The 23,981-nt window shown below is 47.5% G+C and overlaps 2 protein-coding genes across 4 annotated transcripts in view; one reads left to right on the plus strand and one right to left on the minus strand.

Moving 5' to 3' along the window:
* The window catches only part of LOC136116223 (procollagen galactosyltransferase 2-like), a 161,579-nt gene extending 148,433 nt beyond the window's left edge, over positions 1-13,146 (plus strand). Inside the window, exons 5-12 of the mRNA XM_071811535.1 lie at positions 1,484-1,688; positions 5,561-5,680; positions 6,132-6,208; positions 8,118-8,224; positions 9,219-9,351; positions 10,150-10,259; positions 10,739-10,945; positions 11,551-13,146. Of these exons, the coding sequence (XP_071667636.1) occupies positions 1,484-1,688; positions 5,561-5,680; positions 6,132-6,208; positions 8,118-8,224; positions 9,219-9,351; positions 10,150-10,259; positions 10,739-10,945; positions 11,551-11,827 (1,236 nt within the window). The 3' untranslated portion in view covers positions 11,828-13,146. The remainder of the gene's footprint in view (positions 1-1,483; positions 1,689-5,560; positions 5,681-6,131; positions 6,209-8,117; positions 8,225-9,218; positions 9,352-10,149; positions 10,260-10,738; positions 10,946-11,550) is intronic.
* Positions 13,147-16,397: 3,251 nt separating this feature from the next.
* LOC139828377 (ral guanine nucleotide dissociation stimulator-like 1) lies at positions 16,398-21,572 on the minus strand. Of its 3 annotated transcripts, none has more exons than XM_071810620.1 (10): positions 21,276-21,572; positions 20,942-21,045; positions 20,707-20,791; positions 20,239-20,325; positions 19,896-19,928; positions 19,129-19,250; positions 18,802-18,894; positions 18,245-18,383; positions 17,604-17,756; positions 16,398-16,924 (listed from the first exon to the last, which is right to left on the minus strand). In XM_071810620.1, exons 3-10 carry the CDS (start codon positions 20,782-20,784, stop codon positions 16,742-16,744), a joined length of 888 nt encoding a protein of 295 aa, XP_071666721.1. In that variant the 5' UTR covers positions 20,785-20,791; positions 20,942-21,045; positions 21,276-21,572; the 3' UTR covers positions 16,398-16,741. The 3 variants fall into 3 exon arrangements, with proteins under 3 accessions (XP_071666721.1, XP_071666720.1, XP_071666722.1); XM_071810619.1 differs by having other exon boundaries at positions 19,896-19,976; XM_071810621.1 differs by having other exon boundaries at positions 16,897-17,006; positions 19,896-19,976.
* Positions 21,573-23,981: the final 2,409 nt, after the last annotated feature.

The raw sequence follows: 23,981 nt of genomic DNA on the forward strand, positions 1-23,981 counted from the left end.
CTGATGTAAATCAGCAGTTCTCCACAGCCTGGCATGGGTCTCTGCCAGTGTGCACCAGCCTCAGCCCTGGCCCCTGCTGTTACCTCTCCAGCAGAAAATCGCCATCATTACCAGGATTACTGAGAAAAGGAGGGGAAAAAAACCTAGCAGCAAATGCATCTTGCAGGATTTGCTGAAAAAAGCTGCTCAGATGAAGAGGAAAGTTCCCACTTTTTTTTCCTTTTCTCTTAGTTACTGCTGCTTGTTTCTGTGCTCGCAGTCCTGCAGCTTCGTGCTCTCAGCCCTGCTCTCCCTGGAGACTTGGGGAGGGAGCAGGAACTGGAGAATGCCCTAAAACACAAAGCCAAACCCAGCTGCAGACAGCCTGACATTCAGCTGTCGTGAAGCTATCCTTAGGAGAGCACAACAGTGCTGACAAGTTGGAGTCTTTCTTGGCTACAGGTGATTCATGAGCCATGAAAAGCCCCACAAGCCCGTAGTGAGCAAGTGGAGGAGGACAAAAATTAAGTTTCCAGCATCTTTCACCTGTGGGCATTCTCGGCTGTCTGTTAACGGTTGGATGTTTTAACCCTTCCCGCAGCGGGAATGCCAGTGAGGGCTCTGCCCGCTCTCTGCTCTTCGTGGACATCTGAGACATCCAGTCCTCACAGCGTGGTCAGAAGGTTTCCGAGGGGCAAACCAACAGATGCATAAACAGACAAATGCACCACACGGTGCTTCTGCGCAAAGGCAGGGTAAAGTGGTTCTGCAGTGATTTGCTCGGCTGTTGCTAGGATGCTCTTGGAAAATATAAATCAAAAGTAACTTCAACTGATTTTAGTGACTCATCATTTCTGTAAAGACCAGAATCCACTACGGACCCAACCGTCAGCCATGTTCAGATGTCTAATTGGTGCATTAGGACTTTCTTTCAGGGGGAATTCAGTGTATTGATTTCCAAATCTGATAGCTTTAGACATATGGCACCTGCAGATCCAGCTGTGAGCTGCACAAGGCGGGTGTCGCACCCAGAGTGCCGAAAGGTTGGCAAAGCTCTTTAGGTCATGGCCAGAAATAATTTGCAGGTCCTATTCGGTGAGACACTGAATGTCCTTTGTGCTTGTTGAACACAGAGGATGCCACAGATGCTCAGCAGCTTCCAGGGTCAGAGCTGAGAGTCTATGTGCAAAAAAAAGGTTTCCAGAGAGCCAGGGGAAAAAAATCTGAGATTTGAAGCTCTGTTGCAAGGGAATTTTGTAGCAGAAAGGCTTGAATTTCCATTAGCTGCTGAAAAGCAGAGAGAAGGTCATATTTTAACCTTTTTGGTTGAAGATTGTTTCTGAATACTTGACTGAGCCCTTTTCAAAATGGGGACACTTCAAAATCTGAGAACTGAGCACTGATCCGTCTCTGCTGAGCAGGACTAAGGGTAGGAGCTTTTGCTGGGGAGCAGCTGTGAAACTGAAGTCTTCTGTAACATCCAGCCCTCTGCTTCTGTTTGCAGGGCTATTACAAAAGGACCCTGGATTACCCCCCGATCCGGGAATGGAAGAGGACAGGCTGTTTTGCTGTCCCGATGATTCATTCCACCTTCCTCATCGACTTGAGGAAAGAAGCCTCCACCAAGCTGATGTTCTACCCCCCGCATCAGGACTACACCTGGAGCTTTGACGATATCATGGTCTTTGCCTTCTCCAGTCGCCAGGCAGGTGTGTCTGGAGACTTTGCTGGGCAGGATTCACTCGTAGACATGCAGATCTTTACTTTGGAGTTCACAGACCAAAAGCCAATTTTTTGGCTTCAGTGGTGAGTTAAGACCCTGTTCCCTTTTCTCTTTTGGATCTGGTCAGGGACAACCAGCAGCAAGTGAGTGGCAGTGCAGCTTTGAATCACAGATAGCTTCAAAAGACATGGGAACTATTCTAGGGACGAAGGCAATGTTTCAGAGACAAAATTAGTGGCATCTACCTTTGTTTTTTGTCACAGTGAAATGATAGCGAGCACAAGTGAATGCTGTGAGAGTGGAAGGCACTCTGTAGTTGTCTAAATTCACCACTTCCAGGAGACTCCCTGAGGAAGGGGTGAGGACAAGAGACACTTTTTAGACGTTGCAGTGTTTGTGCAAAATAAAACCCAAGTTGCTTGCCTGCAGTGCTTGATGAAGCTTTGCTTTGTGGCAGCTCAGCAGGAATTGTCTGAGAGTTAAGAGGTTTTTCTTTTGTTGGTTCTGTTTGCTTTAAGCAAAATCAGTGCAACTTTCAGGGAATGATGTGGGGTCTGTGGGCTGTGCTCAGAGGAAATTTCTTGCTGGCGTGAGAGCAGTAAAATCTCCACAGAACTGACGCCTCACTGGGACTTTGGGAGAATGAGTCAAGAACCAGTCCTTGAGATGTTTGGGGCTCCAGCTGGTACTGGGACCAGTTTCTACCAGACATTGGGAGGATTTCAGTTAGATCTGAAACTCAGGAGTCCTTTCGGGCCAAGGCACCACCTCAGTGTCTTCTTCTACCTGGAACGGCTGTTGGTGTGTGCAGAGCTCCATGTGTCTTGGGGGATTCGCTGTCTCTTAGTGCACGATACCACTGCTACAGCTGCTTGTTCTTCTGCTGAGGATGGTTAGTCCTGTTTATTTTTGGATCTGGTGGGTATTCTGTCTCTAGCGAAGTCCTGGCTGGCAGAACTGTGTCACATCTATGAAAGGGGCCTGGGAAGGGTATGTTTTTAATGACCATCTGTATTGTTCTTTGCCCTCCTGTGTTGAAAAGGGCAAAGTTTGGGGCCTTATAAAGGAAAAAATGAGTGATGAAACCTCAGCGGCACTGATGAAACGCGCTTCTGTTCAGAGCTTCACAACTGGTTTGCTGGCTTACTGGGGTGAATTACTTGGGGAAAGTCGGGTTTTGGGTCTACTGAGTGATGTGCAGCTGGTGTTATCTGTCCTCTCCTTGTAAAAAGTTAAGGTGAGAAGGAGGGGCTGTTCTTGGGGTGCAGACAAGTAGAGGGAAAGTGAAGAAGTGTGGCTTGTCAACAGTGGCTTCTAGAGAAGAGCCAGGCTGAGAAATCTGCCTTTCCCACCACTTACAGAGCAGTGCAGCGACTGTTCGCAGCTTTCTTTTGAGTGATCCTTCTTGTTGCAAACAGCACTGCGAAAGACAGTGTTCTTGGCATGGTAAGCAGGGCTTTTTAAAACTCAGCTTCCAGGGGATGTGGAGCATGGATGAGTGGGAGAGGAGACGCAACAAGAGCTGAAATTGAGCCCTTGGGAGGCAGAGGAAGATGGGAGTTTGCAGGGCACTTTTGGGGCCCTGACCTTTTGAGTCAGGACATGGGTATGTTGGCTCCAAAAGAGAACAGAGGTTTAGGTCCAGTGAGCAAAGCAGGTTCCCTCAAATCTACCTGCCCCTTGTTCCCTCTGACAGCATCCAATTAGTCTGGGAACTGCATTGCATTAGCTCCAACTGCTTCAGAAATATTTCAGGGATTCAAACCCATCATTTTTTCCTTCCATCCTAGAACACTTCAGCTTTTTCCAGAGCTGACCTCGGCAGTCTGGCCCGCTGATCTTCTCAGATTGTTGGCTTGTGTCCTGGGCTGAGTTTTGTCACCCAGGACAAAAGGATGACATCCAAGTTCAGAAATGTGAAAAATGTATGGACTTTGAGGCATACTTCTCTTCAGAGTAATTCCACTTATTTCCCTGAAACCATAAACGATGTTGGCTTTTGTCTGGGCCAAGTACTGCGCTTAACGCCTCAGGTCAACCCATTGATTTTTCCAGCAGTGAATCTTCTGCTCGAAGCAGGTGGTTTGTGATGCTCCACAGAGACCATCCCACCCGTCCCACTTCTGCCGAGAGGGCGTGGGCTGCGGAGCACAGAACAAAACTCAGCGCAGGTGTTTTATTGAGGAGGGCGGTCTCCGTAGAGCCCTTTGCACTGGCAAGATGATGTTGAGCTGGCCAGACCTTCTGAGCTTCCTTCAGCCTGAGGCTCTGAAGACCTCAGGCCAACCAGGAATGTCCAGTCTCAGGGGCGTGGGGGAAATTTAGGTTGCCTAAATATGACTGTGGATTTATTTAAGGCATATGACTGTGAACCCTGCTCACTGCCTTACAAAGGCTGATAGTAACACCAGTATCTCTAGCCTTCTGTCCTTTGTAGCAAACTTTTATTTTATTATAAAAACAGAGCCGGAGAGTGAGTCCCCCTCCCTGTTTTAAGGTAGATTTACCATTTTGAAGTAACTTTTATCCCAGAAGAAACAGAAATACTGGTGTGAATCTATGCAGATTAACTGTGTTTAAGCCAGCGGAAGATAAAAACGGAGATCAGTGAGCCAGATAAGATTAGTTGATTAGATCAGTGCCAAATCCATTAATATTAGCAGGTAGTATTTTTTATTTTGCCATTTACCTAAATTGCAGCTGACAGCTGAATGTGTTTTGGCAGTAGTGTAGCCAGCAGTTTCCTTGCAGAACTTAAAACAGTAGAAACACCGGGGTCATTAGTGCAGATAATTCTGCCTTGCTAAAAATACCAGGGATTTAGGAGGATTAATACATGAAAGCACCAACTCTCACCAGGTGGTGTCTGCTTTTCATTTATTTCCTAGAGGGACAAGGGTGATTCTGCTTGTTTAATTAAAAAAAAAAAGAAAAGTTATAGCCGATAATGAGCAAACTCTTGGTGAGTCTGGGGGGAACAGCATCTTACTGATCACACGTTGCGACATTCCCAGCAGCGTGTGGGTCTCTCCCTTGCAAATGGATCTGCTCAGAAGGGAAGCTTTGCATCTTCTTCTTGTTCCATGCCTTCAGATTCAGCTCCTTGAACAAGCAGTTACAAAAGCTTTTGAGCAGAAGGAAGTTACGGTATCACCTATTTTTGGAAGCATCTCTTTCTCCCTGCTGCTCTCTCTCTCTAGGATTTGGTTGATTTGGATGGTGCAAACCTGCTCCTGCTTTTGTCTCTGTGAAGGGATTGCATCAGGTCTGAGCGGTGCAGGTGGGGTTTGGGGAATACAGGGGTTTCTGGAATGCTCCCCAGTTCTCCCAGCAGATCCGCTGTGTGCATCAAACATTGCTTTGCCAAAGGCCGGTTCTGCCCTCTGCTGAGAGATTGTTTTCATAGCATGAAGGCAAAGGCCAAAAGAGACCCTTTCTCTGGGCTAAGAGGGAGTTTCCAGTCTCTCCTAAGAGAAAACTGATGGCAATTAAAAATACCTTCGGTTATGGAGCAACTGGAAATTGTTTTCAGAGGAGAGACCACGTGCTGCCAGCCAAATGATACAGAAAATGTCACTATGAATTTCATAGACTCATTTTGCTTGGAAAAGACCAAGATCATCGAGTCCAACCGTTAACCCACCCCTGGCACTAACTCATGTCCCTGAGAACCTCATCTCCACATTTGTTCAAGCCTTCCAGGGATTTAAGTTAAACCCCTTCATTTGCTTTTGAAGCAGAACTTTTTGGGACTGGGCTCCTGGCAACGAATTTGATTGCGGGTACATAGCAACAGAGCAGCGAACTCCTCTTTTAAGAGACCTGACTCTATTTTCTGGTTTTTTCTGTGATCCCCAGGTATACAGATGTTCATCTGCAACCGTGAACACTATGGTTTCCTTCCCATGCCCCTGAAATCGCACCAGACGCTGCAAGAAGAAACCGAGAACTTTGTGCACACCCTCATTGAGGCAATGAGTAAGTTACTGTGCCTTGCTGTGATGGACACCCCCAAGTTAAGGTTTGGAGAGCTCTCTTACCCCTGGGAATCTGCCTCCTGATCCGACTGTTCTCATCCTGGTTTGACATGCAGTTTCCCATTTTTCCACCGTTTTTCTACCTAGAGATGCAATCGCTTCACGGTCAGGTCAGCTCCGTTGACAAAACTCCTTAACTTCCCCATATCGAATGCAAAAATGCATCTTTAACGTGGCAAGGATGCTGCAGAACCTCGTGTCTCTCCTGAGCTATGTCTGGCAGATGGCTGCTGGCTTCTGTTCTGTGACATGGACGCTTTGTGCTACACCCACTCCTGCCTGACTTCATCAGCCAGGTCCCTGGGGCTTTAGGTCCAGAGATGCAAACACACACACACACACGTTATTATTAGTGCATGAAGGTGATGCTTGGGATCTCTCCTCTCTTCCAGTTGATCGTCCTCCCGTTGAACCCTCACAGTTTGTCTCTGTTCCGCCGAAGAACCCTGACAAGATGGGATTTGATGAAGTAAGGAACTTATTTTGCTGCCATTGTCTTGTCTTCCTGTTTCTCACCTAATGGAGCTAGGATCTCCCTGTAACTGACCTTCCAGCCGTTTCCCATTCCCATCTCTTCATACGTTTAAGCTCTTTCCCAGTCACTCGTCTGTTGGATTTCAGCTTTTTGCCAGGAGCAAATAGCCATCCTTACGTGGGGAGAACTTCTGAGGTCAGGGAAGCAGAAGGGAAAGGGCTCAGGGAGCATTCTTGCCCTCTGGCATTTGCTGGGGAGAGATGAGGCCACTCAGGTCTGTGGGCATTTCATACCTGCTACAAAACCCCCGATTAAGGTTGGTGTGCCAGGGCAGTGCTCAGCAAATCTGTGGGCTTCCTGCATTGATGGTATGGATGTTTTAATCCAGCCAGGAAGAGATGGCAGAAGTGAGAGTGAAAAACACATCATTTAACTCCCCCGATTCTTGTGCCATTTCCTCTACATCTGACTCTGTGGGGCAGCTTAGCCATCATTCCATTCTGCAGCAAAAACTGGTCGTTCGGGAAACCTCTCCTGTTTTCCAGTGAGAGACAGGAATGATTTTCTCCCCTGAGAGAGGCACTGGGGAGCCTGGAGAAGATGGGGGAGGCTCTCAGCCGAGTTCTGTCCAAGATGGGGACGTCTAGGAGGGCTGGAAACCATGTGTGCTCCCCCCTTACTGGGGCAGCTCTCCTCCTGCCCTGCTCGGTCACCACATTTTTCTGCTATGGCCTTTAAAAGTGCATTAGAAAGGTGGTTCCTGACAGCGGTCCTGCCCCAAAACCCCGCAGAAATCCCTCTCCTCCCTGTTCTTCATGTTATGGAGGGTGCAGGCATTGAGGGGAAAGGCTGGAGAGGGATCTGCTGTGCTTTAATTAACCAGGAGTTGTGTTTTTATGCAGCTGCCAGGGTGGCAGTTGTGGAGACCAGAGAAGCCTTTGTTTTCTTGGCTTATTCTGTTATATCTGTTTATACGACACGTGAATTCCAAACATGATTTGTTGGAGCGTCTGTGTTTAGGGCGCAGCTGCTGTAGGTTTTTTGCCGTGTTGTCCTTTGTGGCTGCGCTCTATTTATCCAATTTATTATTTTTGCATTTGTGCTGACCTAGAATTGGATCCGCTTCTTACTGGCTCGAGGTTTTTGCTCCACAGGCTACAAAGCTGCACTTGTCTGCCTGGGACTGAAAAACATCCCAGCCCCTCTGCAGTTTACCTGCAAATGAGGGTTTTGGTCCTCTGCCCCGCACCAAAAAGTCTGTCTGCTTAGGCTTGGGCAGAGCCTGGCACAGACATCTCTGGGTGTGATCTGGGCTCTGTGCTGGGCTTTCTGCTCTGGCAGGGGAAGCAGCAGATTTTTTTTTTGTGAAAATTCTGTGATTTTTTTGTGAAAATTCTGTGATTTTTTTGGTGGAAATTCTGTGAATTTTCAGTGCCTGAAGTAATTTACAAAAATTCTCTTTGCTGTGTTCTTGTGCTTGGGTGGTGACCCCGCAGATAATCCTAAATACAGGTAGTGGTGGCATTGTGGAGAAACATGTGGGTCGATGTTCCTCTGGGACTGGAGCTGGACATTTGACTCTGTGTTTAATATAAATCAAAACATCTTATATCTTTGGAAATTATAGACTTGGCTGTAACTGGTCTGCTCTCACCTTTATTCATCCTTGATGAGCAACTTTTCCTTGTGACATAAAACGTCCTTAAAAAGTAGTTGTTAGACAAAGAATGAACCTCTAACCTTCCAACTCAAAACCAACCCCAACTTTCTGACAAATTCTACGCAACCTGGGATAAAATCACAGCTGGTATTTTAAGATCTGCTACTGAAGAAGGGTACATGAGAAGTCACTTCTCCTCCTCGCTCCCAGGCTGTGAGCTTGATGTCTCTCTCTTCAACCCAGATTTTCATGATCAACCTGAAGCGCTGGAAGGACAGGCGGGATCGGATGCTGCGGACTCTCTACGAGCAGGAGATTGCAGTCAAGATAGTAGAGGCCGTGGATGGGAAGTGAGTTTCGGCTGGGGTTGCTGATGTTTGCAAAGAGGGGGTTGTGCTGGACACCATCTCCTTGGGTACCCTGACCTCCCTCCTGCTGGGGATGGATGGGCTGAGGGAGAGGTGGACATTTTATTAACCTAACTGCCCCTGCTTTGGGGCAGTTTTACTCTGTTTGTGTCTTCTTTTGTAATTAGTCTTCATGAGAGAACCAGGGCGGTGTGGGTCAGGCTAATAGAATCACAGAATCATTTGGGTTGGAAAAGCCCCTCAAGATCATCGAGTCCAACTGTTCCCCCACCCCTGGCACTGCCCCATGTCCCTGAGAACCGCATGTCCGTCTGTCCAACCCTCCAGGGATGGTGACTCCAGCACTGCCCTGGGCAGCCTGTTCCAATGCCCCACAGCCCTTTGGGGAAGAAATTGTTCCCCAGATCCAACCTAAGATGAAAATCAGGTTAAAATCATACTCCTTTCTGTGAACTATAACACTTGCACACAATTAGAAAGCAGCAAAAGTGTGTGAGAGCAATTATCTCCTGAGAGATTTGTCTGTCCTCGTGCTACAAAGCTGTTGGGCTACAGTATTAACCCTGACACAGCCCTTACTTTAAGGCATGTTAAGATGTTTTTATCTTGAGAAATCAAGGCAGAAATTTTTGGTCTGGGACTCGCAAAAAGGGAAGTGGGAACCCACATGCCATCTAGTGGTCTCGGAGACTTGCGCACCCATCAGGACCTCTTAGGAAAATATTGAAGCCAAGCTCCTGACATATTGATGGTCCCACAAGAAGTCGTTGGCAGAGTTAAGGATATCATTTCTAAGCTTGATTTAGAATGTAAATCAGTTAGTTAATTTTTCTCCCGGTTTTTGAGCAAAACAAGTGCAGGAATTTCGTGAGTTACAGCTTATCTCTGAACATCAGTAGCACTTCCCCCGTTGCGTCTGTGTCCGACTTGAATTTACTTTCTATTTAAATGCTGATAGGTGTTCTCTCTTTCTCAGAGCGCTGAACACGAGTCAGCTCAAAGCTCTCAGCATCGACATGCTGCCGGGTTACCGGGACCCGTGCTCCTTGCGGCCCCTCACCCGGGGAGAGATCGGCTGCTTCCTCAGCCACTGCTACATCTGGGAGGAGGTGAGGGGGGTGCGGGTGCCCTGGGGAGGGTGCTGAGGGCAGGAGCAGTGGGAAGGCACACGGACGGTCCCAGGACAAATATAATACCGGTTTCTGGAAGTGTAGGATGGTTTTACTTGGTTTGTAGGGGATCGCGTACAGGGGTTCTCTTGAACACATTGCTCAGCTTTCTCAGCTCTACTCTCCGTTTGCCAAGTGATTTTTATCAGAATGTTTTCACGATTGGTTTTGCAGACCATCTGATAGCCTGTTTGGAGTGAGTTTGTTTAGGAGAAAGGCAGGAAGGTTTTGAAGAACAAATGGTATTAAAGAAACTCCTGTTTCATTTCCCTGGTTCTTCATGTGTGCTGGAGCAAGTTCCAGTGGCTCTGCTAACTGCTTTTTTTTTTGAGCTGGTATATCATAAATAAATTTAGCAGCAGGGATCTCTGTTACTTGAGTAAGCAGAGTTAAGGATATCATTTCTAAGCTTGATTTAGAATGTAAATCAGTTAGTTAATTTTTCTCCCAACAGAAACAGGTTTTTCTGAACAGTGGTTTTGTTGTCAAAGGAGGAGGTGGTTGTGCAAGATGGTAGCTCACGGGGTTGAGGTGCTGCAGCATCACATGGAGGGTTTTTCTAGGTTGCAGATGCTCAGCCACAGGATATTTTTGGACAGCTCGTCCCAGCTGAGCTGTGAATCTGGGGCTGGTTCTCCAGCCTCCCTACCTGTATGGTCCAGAGGGCCAGGACCAGGTCAGGATGACCCCCAGAGATTTCGGGGCCACTGTGATCACTTCTGAACCATCTTGTTTCAGGTGGTGAACAGAGAACTGGAGAAGACGCTTGTTATTGAGGACGAGTTCAAGAGGAAGCTCATGAAGCTGATGGATGACATTGAACAAGCCCAGCTAGACTGGGAGCTAATGTAAGTCACTGGCCCTCGTGAAGCTCTGGGCACACAGGGGACATGAGCAGCAGAGATGGAGGGTGATGCTGGAGTGCAGGGAAAGGTGGCAGAGGCTTCTTGATGGCTCTTCCCATCAGGATAACTCTGCTTCTGGGCCAGGCTGGTGCTGGGGTGCCCCAGCTGTGTTGGGTACCACTGGTGCGCTTTGTGGGCAGTGTTGGTCGTCTGGAGACACTGCTGTGACAGAGGAACTGCCACAGCTCAGCGCTGAGGCTTGGACCGTGTCATCTCAGCTGCCTTATCAAGTCTTTCACATCTGTACCACCCGCTGGGGTAAGATTTGAATGTCTGAGAGTGGTACAGGATAGAAATGTGTCAGGGATTGCTTCTTAGATCCACCCTTTGTCCTTCCCCGCTTGACATGGACAGTTGTGTGGTCCTAACTGCTGCAGATTCACATTTAGGTTACGATTTCTGTGGTCTTTTCCCCCTTTAAGCTACATTGGCCGGAAAAGGATGCAGGTGCAGGAGCCTGAGAAAGCAGTTCCCAACGTCATGAACCTGGTGGAAGCCGATTACTCGTACTGGACCCTGGGCTATGCGATCTCCCTCCAGGGGGCTCAGAAGCTCATCGGAGCGGAGCCTTTCGGCAAGATGTTGCCGGTGGATGAATTTCTGCCAGTCATGTACAACAAGCACCCGGTGTAAGTAGGTCAGATGTCTTCGTTACTTGGGTTCACGTGAGCTTGGTCTTGCTGAATGATTAAGATCTGGTTCGTAGATTTGTGTAGTGTATATCATATGTGTTAATATCTATATATGCTTATGTATACCCTTGTTTATGTGTGCACACTTAGTGTGGTACATATAAATGATTAATTTTGGAGCTTGGAGTCCAAATTATTCACGTTACAGTTTTCAGCAGGTTGATGACTTGAGTGCTCTGTGGGGCACTTCAGAAAATGGAGCTCACTTGGTGCTCTTCAACTTCATCTGCAAAAATGTTGATTTATCAATCAGTACTGAGACCTAAACCAACAAAAGATCAGGTTAATAATCACTCGGTTCTTTAGTGTTTTAATGCTGTTTGACTCAAGCTACGCAAAACCTCACGGCGCTTAGTATGCAGCGTGTGATGTTGTGATGCTCACGTTTTGTTTTTCTAAAGCTGAATGCAGTGGGTAGAAGGTCAGACTCCACCACAGCAACTACCTGTGCTGCTTGGGACACATTCACTCAGTGGATGGGCTTGTATCTCGCAGTTATAAGCATTTCACTCTGTCCCTGATGATTTTTCTCTCCTGTTTAGAGCAAAGTACATGGAGTACTACAAGTCCAGAGACTTGAAAGGCTTTTCAGCAGAATCCCTGCTCGTCTACCCCACCCACTACACAGGGCAGCCCGGCTACCTTAGCGACACAGAGACCTCCACCATCTGGGACAACGAGACCGTGTCGACAGACTGGGATAGAACGCACTCCTGGAAATCCCGGCAGCAGGGCACGATCCGCAGCGACGCCCAGAACAAGGACGCTCTGCCCTCGCAGTCGTCTCTGGACGCGCCGTCCTCCAGGGACGAGCTATGACCGCCCGCGGCCCCGCGGCTCTGTCGGTGGCTGAACCTGCCTCGCGCTTCGGCTTTTCACCCTTGGCAGTGGCAGAGCAGCTCTTCATGTGGTCTCCATCCCGCTGCTTCGAGTGGCAGAGCACAGAGCTTGGAGCTGATGTGACAACTGACCGAGACGCGCAGGGCGAGGCGGGAGATGGAGGAGGAAAAAGAACGAGTGATGCAGACTGGCAGGGAAAAAAGCAGAGATCTGAACAAAAGCCCTCGCAAGCTTTTGTAAAAGAAAAACCAAACCTTGAATGACGTCTTTCTACAGTTCCTTGTGTAGAATACTGTATTTATAAAGATTAATATATAGAGGTGTACAAGTGTTCATACCTTTCTGGATCGCTGTAACTAGGCTACTGTGTAACTGTTAGTCCTCGTAGGTTCATAGGCTTTTTATAACCCTGTTCGGTGAGAGAAACTGCGGGCGAGTGTTTGGGTATTTGGGTTTGTTTTTTGAAAGGGAATCAAAATGGTTTCCAAAACCATCCAGCTCCCTGGAGCAGCGCTCCTCTGTAGGGTCATCTCCTTCATCGCACGGTGATAGAAAAGGATCGCTGGCTTCCCCTCTGCAAATCACAAAACTTGCCAGATCTGAACGGGCCTCCCAGTCCGGAGCTGCCGTCTTGGCGTGCCTAAAATCCTGGGAGCTGGCAGCAGGAGTGGAGGTTGCAAAAGGGAAGAGTTGGTCCATGTCATGTCCTGCTTCACCCCCTGTGCCTCCACTTATTCCTTCAGGAAAACAAAGCTCCACAGCCTGTTTGCAGGCCTGTTTAATTAGGCCGTAAAACCAAGTGTTAGGACTTTCAGGAACTTTAAAATGTTTGGTTACGAACTGCTTGACATTATCCTTATCAAACCAAAGCAACTTACCAAGATGTTGGTGGTGTCATCCGTACTGTTCTCGACAGCCCCGACAGAACTATTGTGCGTTACAGGACGGAAAGGCAGCTTGTCTGGATATTTTTTCATGTGAGGAGCAAACTTGTCTCTTTTTTTGGATGGGTTCTGATGTACTTGCTGCAGAGTATGGTGATTATTTTTAAAAAAAACCGATTCTCAGAGGGCAGGTGATACCGGCCTGCACTGCTTGGGTTGGCTGGGATGTTCTCCTGCGCTTCCCACCGAGAAACTCACCTGCTGGAGATCTGTACGGTTGGGTATGTGTGCCTGGGCTTTCATTTGTGTTTGTTCTTTAATAACTCCTGACGGGTGTTGTGCTTTCTGCTCAAGAAGATGTGTTCTTACCTGTCAGCCGGTTTGATAATACATAAAACCTGGTGCAAAATGGCAGCTGTGTGTGCTGTTTCATGGGGTGGGAGCAGGCCTGGCAGGGAAGGCCAGCGCAGGTCGTTCAGCTCTGTCGCTCTACCACGGAGTCCCTGCCCGTGGAAATGCGCCTGCTGTGCCGGGAAGCCGAGTTCCTTCTGCTCCGCAGGCTGGAGCAGCGTCCATGTTGCGTGGTGAGTGTGCGGAGCGGCTGCGCCGCGGGGGCGTCGCTCTCTGACAGCTCCTCTCCTTTCCTCCTCAGCTCTGGCTTTACGAGCGGCAACCCGGATCTGTGTGAAGCGCTGTGCAGCACGGCGATGCTCCAGACGGCGGCAGACACTTGGCGTGGCCTTCAGCAGCAGGACGTCTGCGAAGCGGAGCATCCAGCGCGGTGCCGCTGTCGGTGTGGGTAGGAGCAGCACGTGTGTCAGCATAGCTCTGGGTTCCCAGCCGTTCCTCCTCTGACCCGTTGTGATCCCACGGGAGCAGTTTCTCCATGAAACGGCCCTGGTGTTCCTCACAGTTCTCCCCGCTGGGGGCTGGAGACGGAAGGGACAGACACACTGCAGAGTTCTGTTTAACTTTGATTTCCCTAAGCAGAGCAGTAGCAATTTATTAAAAACTACTTGACACTGCAGCTGGGGTTTTTGCTTTTTTTATTTGTTTGTTTGTTTTGAGGTGCGTGGTTTTTTTTTTTTTTGTTGATTTAGGAAGCGAGTTATTAATAGTACAAGAGGTTTGAAGGTTTCACGGATGGGAGAGAAATAATTAAGGATCTAAATGTAATGAATTAGATGAATGTGTCCATTTCATGGCCTCAGTGGAGCCGACTGTTCTTTCACCTGTACGTGTGCGTGTAGGTGCACTTTTCTATTTATTTCCATCTGCAAGACCCGGTGGCTGCCCAGCGGTTCCACAGCTCTGACAGGCGCTGGTTCTCTGTCTGTGCTTTCAGCTCCTGGGCTGGTGCTGTCCGGGCTTTCCCTGCTCAGCACTGACTGTGTTTTGGGAAGGCAGGAGCCAGTGCAAACCCTTCTCCGCTGTTCTGCTCTTTTTCTGCTATTTTTCCCCTTTCCTGTGAAGCTCAGCTGCTCCATGAGTTATTGTGTTCTCCTGTGAGTGTGGGGTTTGTCCTCTGCTGTGGAGCACGAGAGCGAAGCCCCCGGAGCCCCGGCTGGTGCAGACCCCGCAGCGAGGGTGACAGACCCGGAGCCAGGAGCAGTTTCCCCAGGGTGAGGAGCAAGTGGAGCTGCTCACACCAAGGTCACAGGCAGGGTTGGTGCACGTCACCGGTTCTAAGGCTGTCACCAGAACCTGACAACCTGACAACAGTGTGCTGTCTCCCCGGGTAGTTGAAGTACAACCAGAACGCAAGAGGCAGCTTAAATTCGGGGTCGTCTTTTTGCCAGGAGCAACAAATGCCGTGATGGAGACAATGGGGAAAAGGTGGAAACTCTCAGACTGCGGTGCAGTCTCAGAGAGGAAAAGAGATGAACGAGACACTGATGAGCGGGAAAAGTTGACGTATCTATCATAGAAACATTAAAGGTTATATAGAGATGGAATGTTACACGAGATCAAATATTTAAATACATTCGCTCCAGACACAAAATAGTGTTAAAAAGTTCATCTATTTATTATAGATACATTAAATATTATACAAAGCTCAAACATGATCTAAAGATCAAACATTAAAATCTACTAACTCCAGACAAGAATTGGTGGGAAAACGTTTGCATATTTATTATATAAGTATTAAATATTAAATAAAGATTAAATAGAATACAAAATCAAACATTAAAATATATTAACTCCAGACACAAATTAGTGGTCAAAATTTAATCTATTTATTATAGAAACATTCAATATTTTATAAAGATTAAATATCATATAAAGATCAAATATTATCTAGAGATCAAACACTAAAACATACTAACTCCAGACAAGAATTGGTGGAATAAAGTTCAAGTATTTATTATATAAATATTAAATAAAGATTATGTATTATATAAAGCTTAAATATTAATCCTAGTAACTCCAGATCAAAAAATACTGGAAAAATGTTTACGTATTTTTATAGAAACATTAAATAATATATAGAGATTAAATATGATATAAAGATCAAATATTAAACTATATTAACTCCAGACAAAAATTAGTTGAAAAAAGTTACGTATTTATTATAGAAATGTTACATATATATAAAAACTAAATACTACATAAGGATCAAATATTAAAATATTTTAACACCAGACAAGAATTGGTGGGGGAAAAAAGTTCACATATTTATTATGTAAATAAAGATTATGTATTAAATAAAGATTATGTATAATATAGAAGCTCAAATCTTAATATATATTAACTCAAGAGAAGAATTAGTGGAAAAAAAGTTACGTATTTATTATAGAGATGTTACATCTATGTAAAGATTGAATATGACATAGGGATCAAATATTAGAATATTTTAATGCCAGACAAGAATTGGTGGAAAAAAATTCAAGTATTTATTCTATAAATATTAAATAAAGATTATGTGTTATATAAAGCTCAATTATTGGTATCTATTAACTCCAGAAAAAAAGGGTGGAAAAAAGTTTATCTATTTATTTTATATGCATCTCTATATATGTGATATAAAGCTCAAACACTATATACAGAAGAAACATTAAAATACATTAACTCCAGACAAAAATGGGTTGAAAAAAGTTGATATACTTATCATATCAATATTAAATATTATACAAGGATCAAATATTATATAAAGATTTAATAATAAAATATATCAACTCCAGAAAATAATTATTGGGGAAGGTCTATGTACATAGTAAATAAATATTAAATATTAGTACATTAAATAAACATATTAAATAAATATTAAACATTAGTACATTAAATAAAAATATCACATAAATATTAAATATCAGTATGTTAAATAAAAAATATTAAATAAAGCTCAAATACTAGATACAGCTAAACCATTTAAATATATTAACTCCAAGGAGAAATTAGTGGAAAAAAGTTTACGTACTTATTCTATGAATACTAAATATTATACAAAGCTAAAATATTCTATAAAGCTAAGCTATTTAAATATAGTAACTCCAAGCAGACATCAGTAGAAAAAAGATTATATAATATTGAAGGTTTCTGTAGAAGTATGGAAAGATTAAATATGATAAACACATCAAGTATTAAAATACATTAACTGCAGACAAAAACTGGAAAAAAGTTAATATACTCGTTATAGAAATATTAAATATTATACAAAGCTCAAACATTATATACAGGTCACATATTAAAATATATGAACTCCAGACTAAAACTGGGGGGAAAAAAGTTTACATACTTATAATATAAACAGTAAATCTTATACAGAGCTCAGCCATTGCAATCCATGAAGTGCGGGCTCCTCCTGTGCTGCAGCTTTTCTTCTCAGGATGAAGTCGAAGTTGGCCTGGGTGCTCATGGCGTAGAACACGTTCGCCTTGCATGGGATCGCCAGCTCCGCAAGAGAGGGAGCAGAGCGAGCGTTAATGGGCGCCCCACTCAGCGCTGGGGGTTTATTCTCACCGGCAGCTGGGACAACGTGGCGATGGCGTTTCTGACGTCGCTTCGCATGTTACTCTTGCCGGCAAAATGCAGCAGAGCTCTTCAAGCAGCAGCAGCAGCAGAGTTCTGCTTCCCCACCTTTGTCCTCGGAGATGATCTGGACCAGCTCGTAATCCTCGGCTGAGCCAGACTGCAGGTTGTGCTTCTCCATGGCTCGCTGGATGACAGCAGGAGCCTTCTCTTGGTTACTCAGCTGCAAAGAGGGAGTTGCAAGGAGTCGCTTGGTAACCAAGTCGCAGATTCTGCCAGACACTAAAACACGCTCTTTGCGACACCTGGTGGTGGAGTTAGTTCAAGACAACAGACACTGCTCTAGAAATGCAGCAGGAAATCACAGCCTCTGCTCTCCTGAGCAACCACTCGGAGAGGTGAGACCTTGTTCTCAGCAGCCATCGAATCCGCAGCAAGAGCTGCCCCAGCTGCTGTTTGCAGACATCCATTAATCCACAGTCTCCCCTGCTAAACACTTTCTGCGATGTCCTGCAAAGATTCTGGGCCTTGGAGCTGGGTTTGCTGGGGAAGGGGCACCTTGTGTCACAGCTCACACACCCCAGTGCTGAGCTGGACACACAACAGCCGGCGCTGGCAGAAGAGCAGGGGCAGCAAAGCCGGCACTTGCTCAGAGTGCTTCCCTTGGCATTGTTCATCAAATACAAGCTTCAATTTCAAGGCCAGAAACCTTGAGAGATGCTCTTTGCAAACCTCTCATTCATCCCCTGCTCCACATGTTTTGATTTGTAACATCGGTCACGTTCCCTGTCAAGGAGGTCTGATCGGGGAATAGGTGTTTCCGAAACTAAAAGCACCATTCAAGTCACCTGGGGTGAAAACACCACCCACAGTAACAGCGCTTTGCTGTTCCCACCACTCACCAGGATGCTCCTGTAGATGTTGCCGCTTCTGTCCTCTTCTACGCTGGTGCGGATGACGCAGCTCTCTCCACTCTGCTGGTTGTAGACTGGCAGGACTGGCGGCACTTCTTTTGATGGAACGGGAGTCACGGAGCCGGGGCACTTCTTGGAGCACTTGTCATCAGATGGCAGCAAGGGGGGAGACAAGATCAAACACATTCATTACCATTTAATTTCAAAGATCCAAAAGCTAAAGATGACACTCTTCAGCACAACAGCCTTAACAAGGGCTTCGGCAACCCAGTTAAGGCAGCTTAGGTCAAGAGAGCAGAGTCTGCAGGACAAAGCTCCCTGGGAACGGAACCCAGCCCAGCCCAGGCTTGGTCTGGGCAGTTCCTGGCAGCTCAAACCACAGGGCTGGTGAGCTCTGACCTCACCTGCTTCTCACTCGCTCAGCTGCTCTGCCTGCCCCAGAATTAGGCTGGGCTGATGTACATGAGCCCTCCCCCCAAAATCGCCTTTCCCAGAGCTCAGGTCCCTCCATTCCACTGCCAGCAACGCTCCAGTCAAGATCCACAGGCTTGGGCAAGCGCCTGGGGCCACCGGCAGCGTCAGCAGCCTCGCACAGGCTGTTTGTGCTGAACACAGGGCCCGGGCCCTACCTTGTGCTGAGGCTCCTCAGCAGTGTCGGTGGGAGGGACGATGGTGACGGTGCTGTCCCCAGAGCTCCCACCTGGAGCAGGTTTGGGCTGCACGTTGACGGGGGTGCTGTAGGCGCTCACCCCCAAGCCCAGGAACGGCCTAGGGGAGAAAAGAAAGCACAACAGAGCTGGGCTGAGCACAGCTGTCACTTGCTTCAACAATCTGACCTGCTGTTGTGTTTTCCTATCTCGAGTGGCCTATTGTTTGTGTGTGTATAGCAAATTAGACTCTATCCTTATTTGCTCTGTTTTGCTGCTGCAAATTTGAATTGAATTTATAATCCAGCACTAAAATTGTTCCTTTGTCTGACACCTTAGAGTTATTTCTGAAGTCTTTAGTCGATAACCCTCATGGCTACTTACACCAATAGAAAGAGACAACAGCAATACGTATTTCTAGCTGGCGGTGTCTCCTCGCAGCACTGCAGTGCTCTGGATCCCCAGCCAGGTTTGTCAGCTGGTGTTTGATTTATTCCAGTTCATATTCACACACCAAGCCCCCTCCCCGTTGTACTCACAGGCTGAATCTCTTCACCACGCTCCTCTGAGCTCTGCCCGCTGCGGTGCTCTGGTCAGGAGCTGCTCCTTCGATTTCACGTGACAGACGGAAACTGCAGAACAGGCAATACCGTTAGTTAAATATCTCAAAGTGGCCATATTTGAGAAGCCCTGGGTCACTCCCACGTCCCAGAGGGTTCATCCCCACGAGGAGGAGCGCAGCTCTGTGCGTGTGTATTTCCACTCTCCGGGAGCAGCTCCTGGCAGTGCAGAGCTCAAGGCTGAGAGAACCTGAACCTGCCTGCGGGGGAAGAAAAGCTGCTTCGCCAGCTGGGCTGAGACCCTACCTCTCCTCATCACTTAAATGCCGCTGCCTCCTAAACCACTGCACGAATTTCTCATCTCCTGTCATGCAATAGCTGTTACATGAGGACTGCAACAGCTTAATTTGTGCGATTACTTCAAACTCCTAAGAAAACAAATAATAAAATAGGAATTCTAATTAGAAAAATAAAGCCAGTCTCGTTAATACACTAAACACACGCAGCAACAGATCCAGGACAAACTGCCCTCGGACAGAGGAAACCCCGGCACCTTCGCTCCTACTGATCTCTGACCAACAAGGCTCAGGCTGGAAGGCAACGCTCAGCCTTGATTTCTCGGTCCCAGGTACCCGCTTTGCTCTCTGCACCTTTGACCCACAACTATTTACTGCAGCACAAGGAAGATGGTCACAGACTGTATCTTGTGGCCAGCAAAGGTCTCACGCCAGCAGGTCTGATGCGCTCCCAGCACACAGAACACGCTTGTGTAACGTGTTCCCGTGAACACCAAACGGGGGGAACGTGCCCCAGACGTAACTCCCGCGGCAGCGAGTGCCCTGCGGCTCCTCTTCCCCTGCTGCCCGCATCTAAAAGGAATTTCTCTTCCCGCGCTGCCCCTCACAGCCCGGCAGAGGTTCACAGCGTGCCGGGGACTGTTCCTTCCTCACCCTCTGAGTAACGTGAGCGGCTGTTGGATACGCCCCAGCAAAGACAACAGGCCTCGCCAAGAGAACGCTCTAGCAGAGAGCGTCAGGCACTAACGATCACAGAACAGTCACCGTTCCACTTACCCTTCGCCGCTTCTCAAAATTGATCAGGCCGCCCTGTTGGAAGGACAGAGAAGGGATCAGAGGAGAAGAGCACAGGCTCGGCTGGAGTTAATCACAAACAGGATGAACAGGATGAAGTAGCGACACCACGGGACAGGCCAGAGCTGCCCTGACCAAAGGCCTCTACAAAGACCCATTTCCAGCTCTAGGATAAGCCACAGCACTCGTGTACCTGAGTCTATTTGTTAAATACATTCCTCTCTTTTTAAGAACTGCACTAGCACCCAGTGGAAGATGCAGGAGCAGACACAGTGTCTGCAAGGGAGGGAGGAGATTTAGGATTCCAAAAATTGCCCCAAATTACCTCGAGATAGTCCTGAAGGGCTGTGTCCAGCATGACGAGGTCAGTGAGGAAGGTACCCAGGTAAGGTACCGTGCCTTGTGTGACTCCCTGCAAACGGTCAGAGCAATGGTGGATTAATTGACTGAGAAGTAATAATTATACTAATTAGAATACTCCTGTGGAAGCAAACAAAATACAACTAGTCTGCTTCACCAAACAGCGCTCTTGTAAATGATGCTTTCACGACATCATCCTTGGTATCTCAGCCAGCGGTTCATGTCTGCACAGAGCGGTATATAAGCCAAAGTGCTCATTCGTAACTCCTCTGCGTCCAATCTCGCTGTGCGGCACCTCTCGCCCCAGCAGAAAAGCCGGGATTTACAGACCCGTCTTCCCCAAAGCACCGCATACGGGAGCTCATTGGTTAGGAACAGGGCTGAGCTCGGCTTTGGGTGAGATCACAACCTGGCAACTCAAGCTAATTCCCACCTTCAGCAGCAGCTCCCTGCTCGTCGCAAAGTTGTCACAGTCGGAGAAGATTTCGCAAAGCTCTTCGAACATCAGCATTGTGTCCCTGTACAGGAAAAGATTCAATGATTTAAGTTGTTTGTAAGCACTCTGAATCAGATCAGGGTACAATTTTTTTCTCAAGAATCATTAACAGTTGGGCACAGAAAAGATAAAAGCACCAGAACACATCCAGTGACACACTGCACAGCCTTACTTTGGAACGCAGGCCCAGGTCTTCTTCAGGCAATAAACCGAGGTGGACTGCAAGGCGGAAACGATGGCCTTCAGAGACGAAAAGTTGTTCAGGATCCTACATTGCTGTGAAAGGAGCGGTTAGAAACACAGGAGCGTTAAACGTCAGCATCACCAATAGCCAGTGCTCTTCTGTCGGCCCCGTGTCCTGCTTGCTGCACATTCTCCCTGCTAAGCGGGCAGCTCTACAAATACTGAGCATCAAAAATATCACTCCCCCCTACAACCCCCCGTCCCCTCCCAGCTCCACAGCACCCGCACAAGGAACGTTAAACAGTCGCGAATAAACGCTTTACACGTCCGATACGGATCCACTTCTCCAAGATCTTCGCTCTTGGCTGTGTCTTTAATTCTTTGCTCTCCAGGATGGTGCTGAGCACGCAGTTGGTGACGGCGTTGAACTGCGAGGTGGTGGCTCTGATGCTCTGTGCCAGCTGTTTGTTCTCTTTCTTGTCCCTTCGGGACCAGATGCAGCCCAGGCAGTGGTGGGGCACAACGTTCTGGAAGAGTGTCTAGAGGGAAACAGAGGTGTCCAACTCAGCCTGGATCGCTACTGCCCACAGCAAGAAATGCACGGTTACAGTACAAACTGCAGCTGAATCAGAGCCCTCACTGCTGACAGGGGGGACAGCAGGCAGTGACAGGCCTGGGGATGACAGGCCCCCCCTCCCCTAGGGGGCGCTCGGATAGGCCAAAGGACGTTTCCTGAAAAGTTTCCAAATCATCCCCAGACTTGGGTCCAGCGTGGCCAAAAGTCTCCAAGAGACAAGTCGGAAAGAAGGATATGGAACAAAGGGAGAAAGCGAAGGGAGCAAGCCAAAGGGAGGGAAGAGGAAAATCTAGTGCCGGGCTGCAGGACTGAAATGGAGGAATGGAAAGACAAAAGCCAGGAAGCAGGAGAGTTTGAGAAAAGGAGAGAGGAAAGAAGAGACATGCAGCCAGACGAGGGCTTAGTGAGAGAGGCTGGGACAGAGAACAGGATGAGAAGGAAATAAGGCAAGGCAAAATACGCCAGAGGACATTTCCTTGCTTTATATTTTCTACCACATTCATCTGGAGACGAGGAGGAAAGCCATCAGACCCGATGGATTAGGCCCAATCAAAAACCCCGGCTACTTGAGACACTTAGACTAAGCCTAAAATGCAAAGATCTCTCCATAAGGATGGTTTTTATACTCTACTTCCACAATCTGCTGGCAGTACAAAAGAATAAGCGGCAGATCTACTTAGGCTGAGTCACGGTGCTTTGCTCCTAAGACCATGCATACCACAGGAATATTTCAGCATTTCTGCTCTGGTTTTCAGTGTATTACACCAAAACACCCACCTGATGACGTCATTTCAAGAACAACAGCAGCAATTTGCAGAATTCATCTTCTTTGGGGAACTCAGAAATTGCTGAGCTGACACCAAGTCCTGCTGTGTCCCTGTCACCCGCAGAGTGCCCGCATCCTCACCACGGTAGCGGGCATTGTGACAAAGGTTCTATGTCAGCTGGGTGTGGCAGCCGAGCGCCCCCTAGGGGGGGGGGAGCCTGTCAGCCCTGGGCCTGTCACTGCCTGCTGTCCCCCCTGTCACCAGCGAGGCCTCTGAAAAGTTTCGAAAACATCCCCAGACTTGGGTCCAGCGTGGCCAAAAGTCTCCAAGAGACAAGTCGGAAAGAAGGATATGGAACAAAGGGAGAAAGCGAAGGGAGCAAGCCAAAGGGAGGGAAGAGGAAAATCTAGTGCCGGGCTGCAGGACTGAAGTGGAGGAATGAAAAGACAAAAGCCAGGAAGCAGGAGAGTTTGAGAAAAGGAGAGAGGAAAGAAGAGACATGCAGCCAGACGAGGGCTTAGTGAGAGAGGCTGGCACAGAGAACAGGATGAGAAGGAAATAAGGCAAGTCAAGGCTGGGCCAAAGGACGTTTCCTTGCTTTATATTTTCTACTACATTTATCTGGAGACGAGGAGGAAAGCCATCAGACCCGATGGATTAGGCCCAATCAAAAACCCCGGCTACTTGAGACACTTAGACTAAGCCTAAAATGCAAAGATCTCTCCATAAGGATGGTTTTTATACTCTACTTCCACAATCTGCTGGCAGTACAAAAGAATAAGCGGCAGATCTACTTAGGCTGAGTCACGGTGCTTTGCTCCTAAGACCATGCATACCATGGGAATACTTCAGCATTTCTGCTCTGGTTTTCAGTGTATTACACCAAAACACCCACCTGATGACATCATTTCAAGAGCAACAGTAGCAATTTGCAGAATTCAGCTTCTTTGGGGAACTGAGAAATTGCTGAGCTGACACCAAGTCCTGCTGTGTCCCTGTCACCCGCAGAGTGCCCGCATCCTCACCACGGAAGCGGGCATTGTGACAAAGGTTCTATGTCAGCTGGGTGTGGCAGCCAAGCGCCCCCTAGGGGAGGGGGAGCCTGTCAGCCCCGGGCCTGTCACTGCCTGCTGTCCCCCCTGTCACCAGTGAGGCCTCTGAAAAGTTTCCAAAACATCCCCAGACTTGGGTTCAGCGTGGCCGAAAGTCTCCAAGAGACAAGTCGGAAAGAAGGATATGGAACAAAGGGAGAAAGCGAAGGGAGCAAGCCAAAGGGAGGGAAGAGGAAAATCTAGTGCCGGGCTGCAGGTCTGAAATGGAGGAATGGAATGACAAAAGCCAGGAAGGAGGAGAGTTTGAGAAAAGGAGAGAGGAAAGAAGAGACATGCAGCCAGACGAGGGCTTAGTGAGAGAGGCTGGGACAGAGAACAGGATGAGAAGGAAATAAGGCAAGTGTGAAATCCAAGGGCAGAAATTATGGGTAGCAACTAACCTAGGGAAAGGTGGACTCGCTGTATGCTCTGCCTCCTGCCCTAGGATCTGTTTTACACAAGCTGGTAGGAGGGGCTATTGAGATGGAGGGGGAGTGCAAGACAAAACTTGAAACAGAGAGGAGTTTAATAAATGCCCCATAGGAGGAATGCAAACTTGGAAAGATGGTGAATGGCCTGCACAAAGAATATTTG

The sequence above is a fragment of the Patagioenas fasciata genome, chromosome 7 (genome assembly GCF_037038585.1).
Source record: "Patagioenas fasciata isolate bPatFas1 chromosome 7, bPatFas1.hap1, whole genome shotgun sequence".
Classification (NCBI taxonomy): Eukaryota; Metazoa; Chordata; class Aves; order Columbiformes; family Columbidae; genus Patagioenas; species Patagioenas fasciata.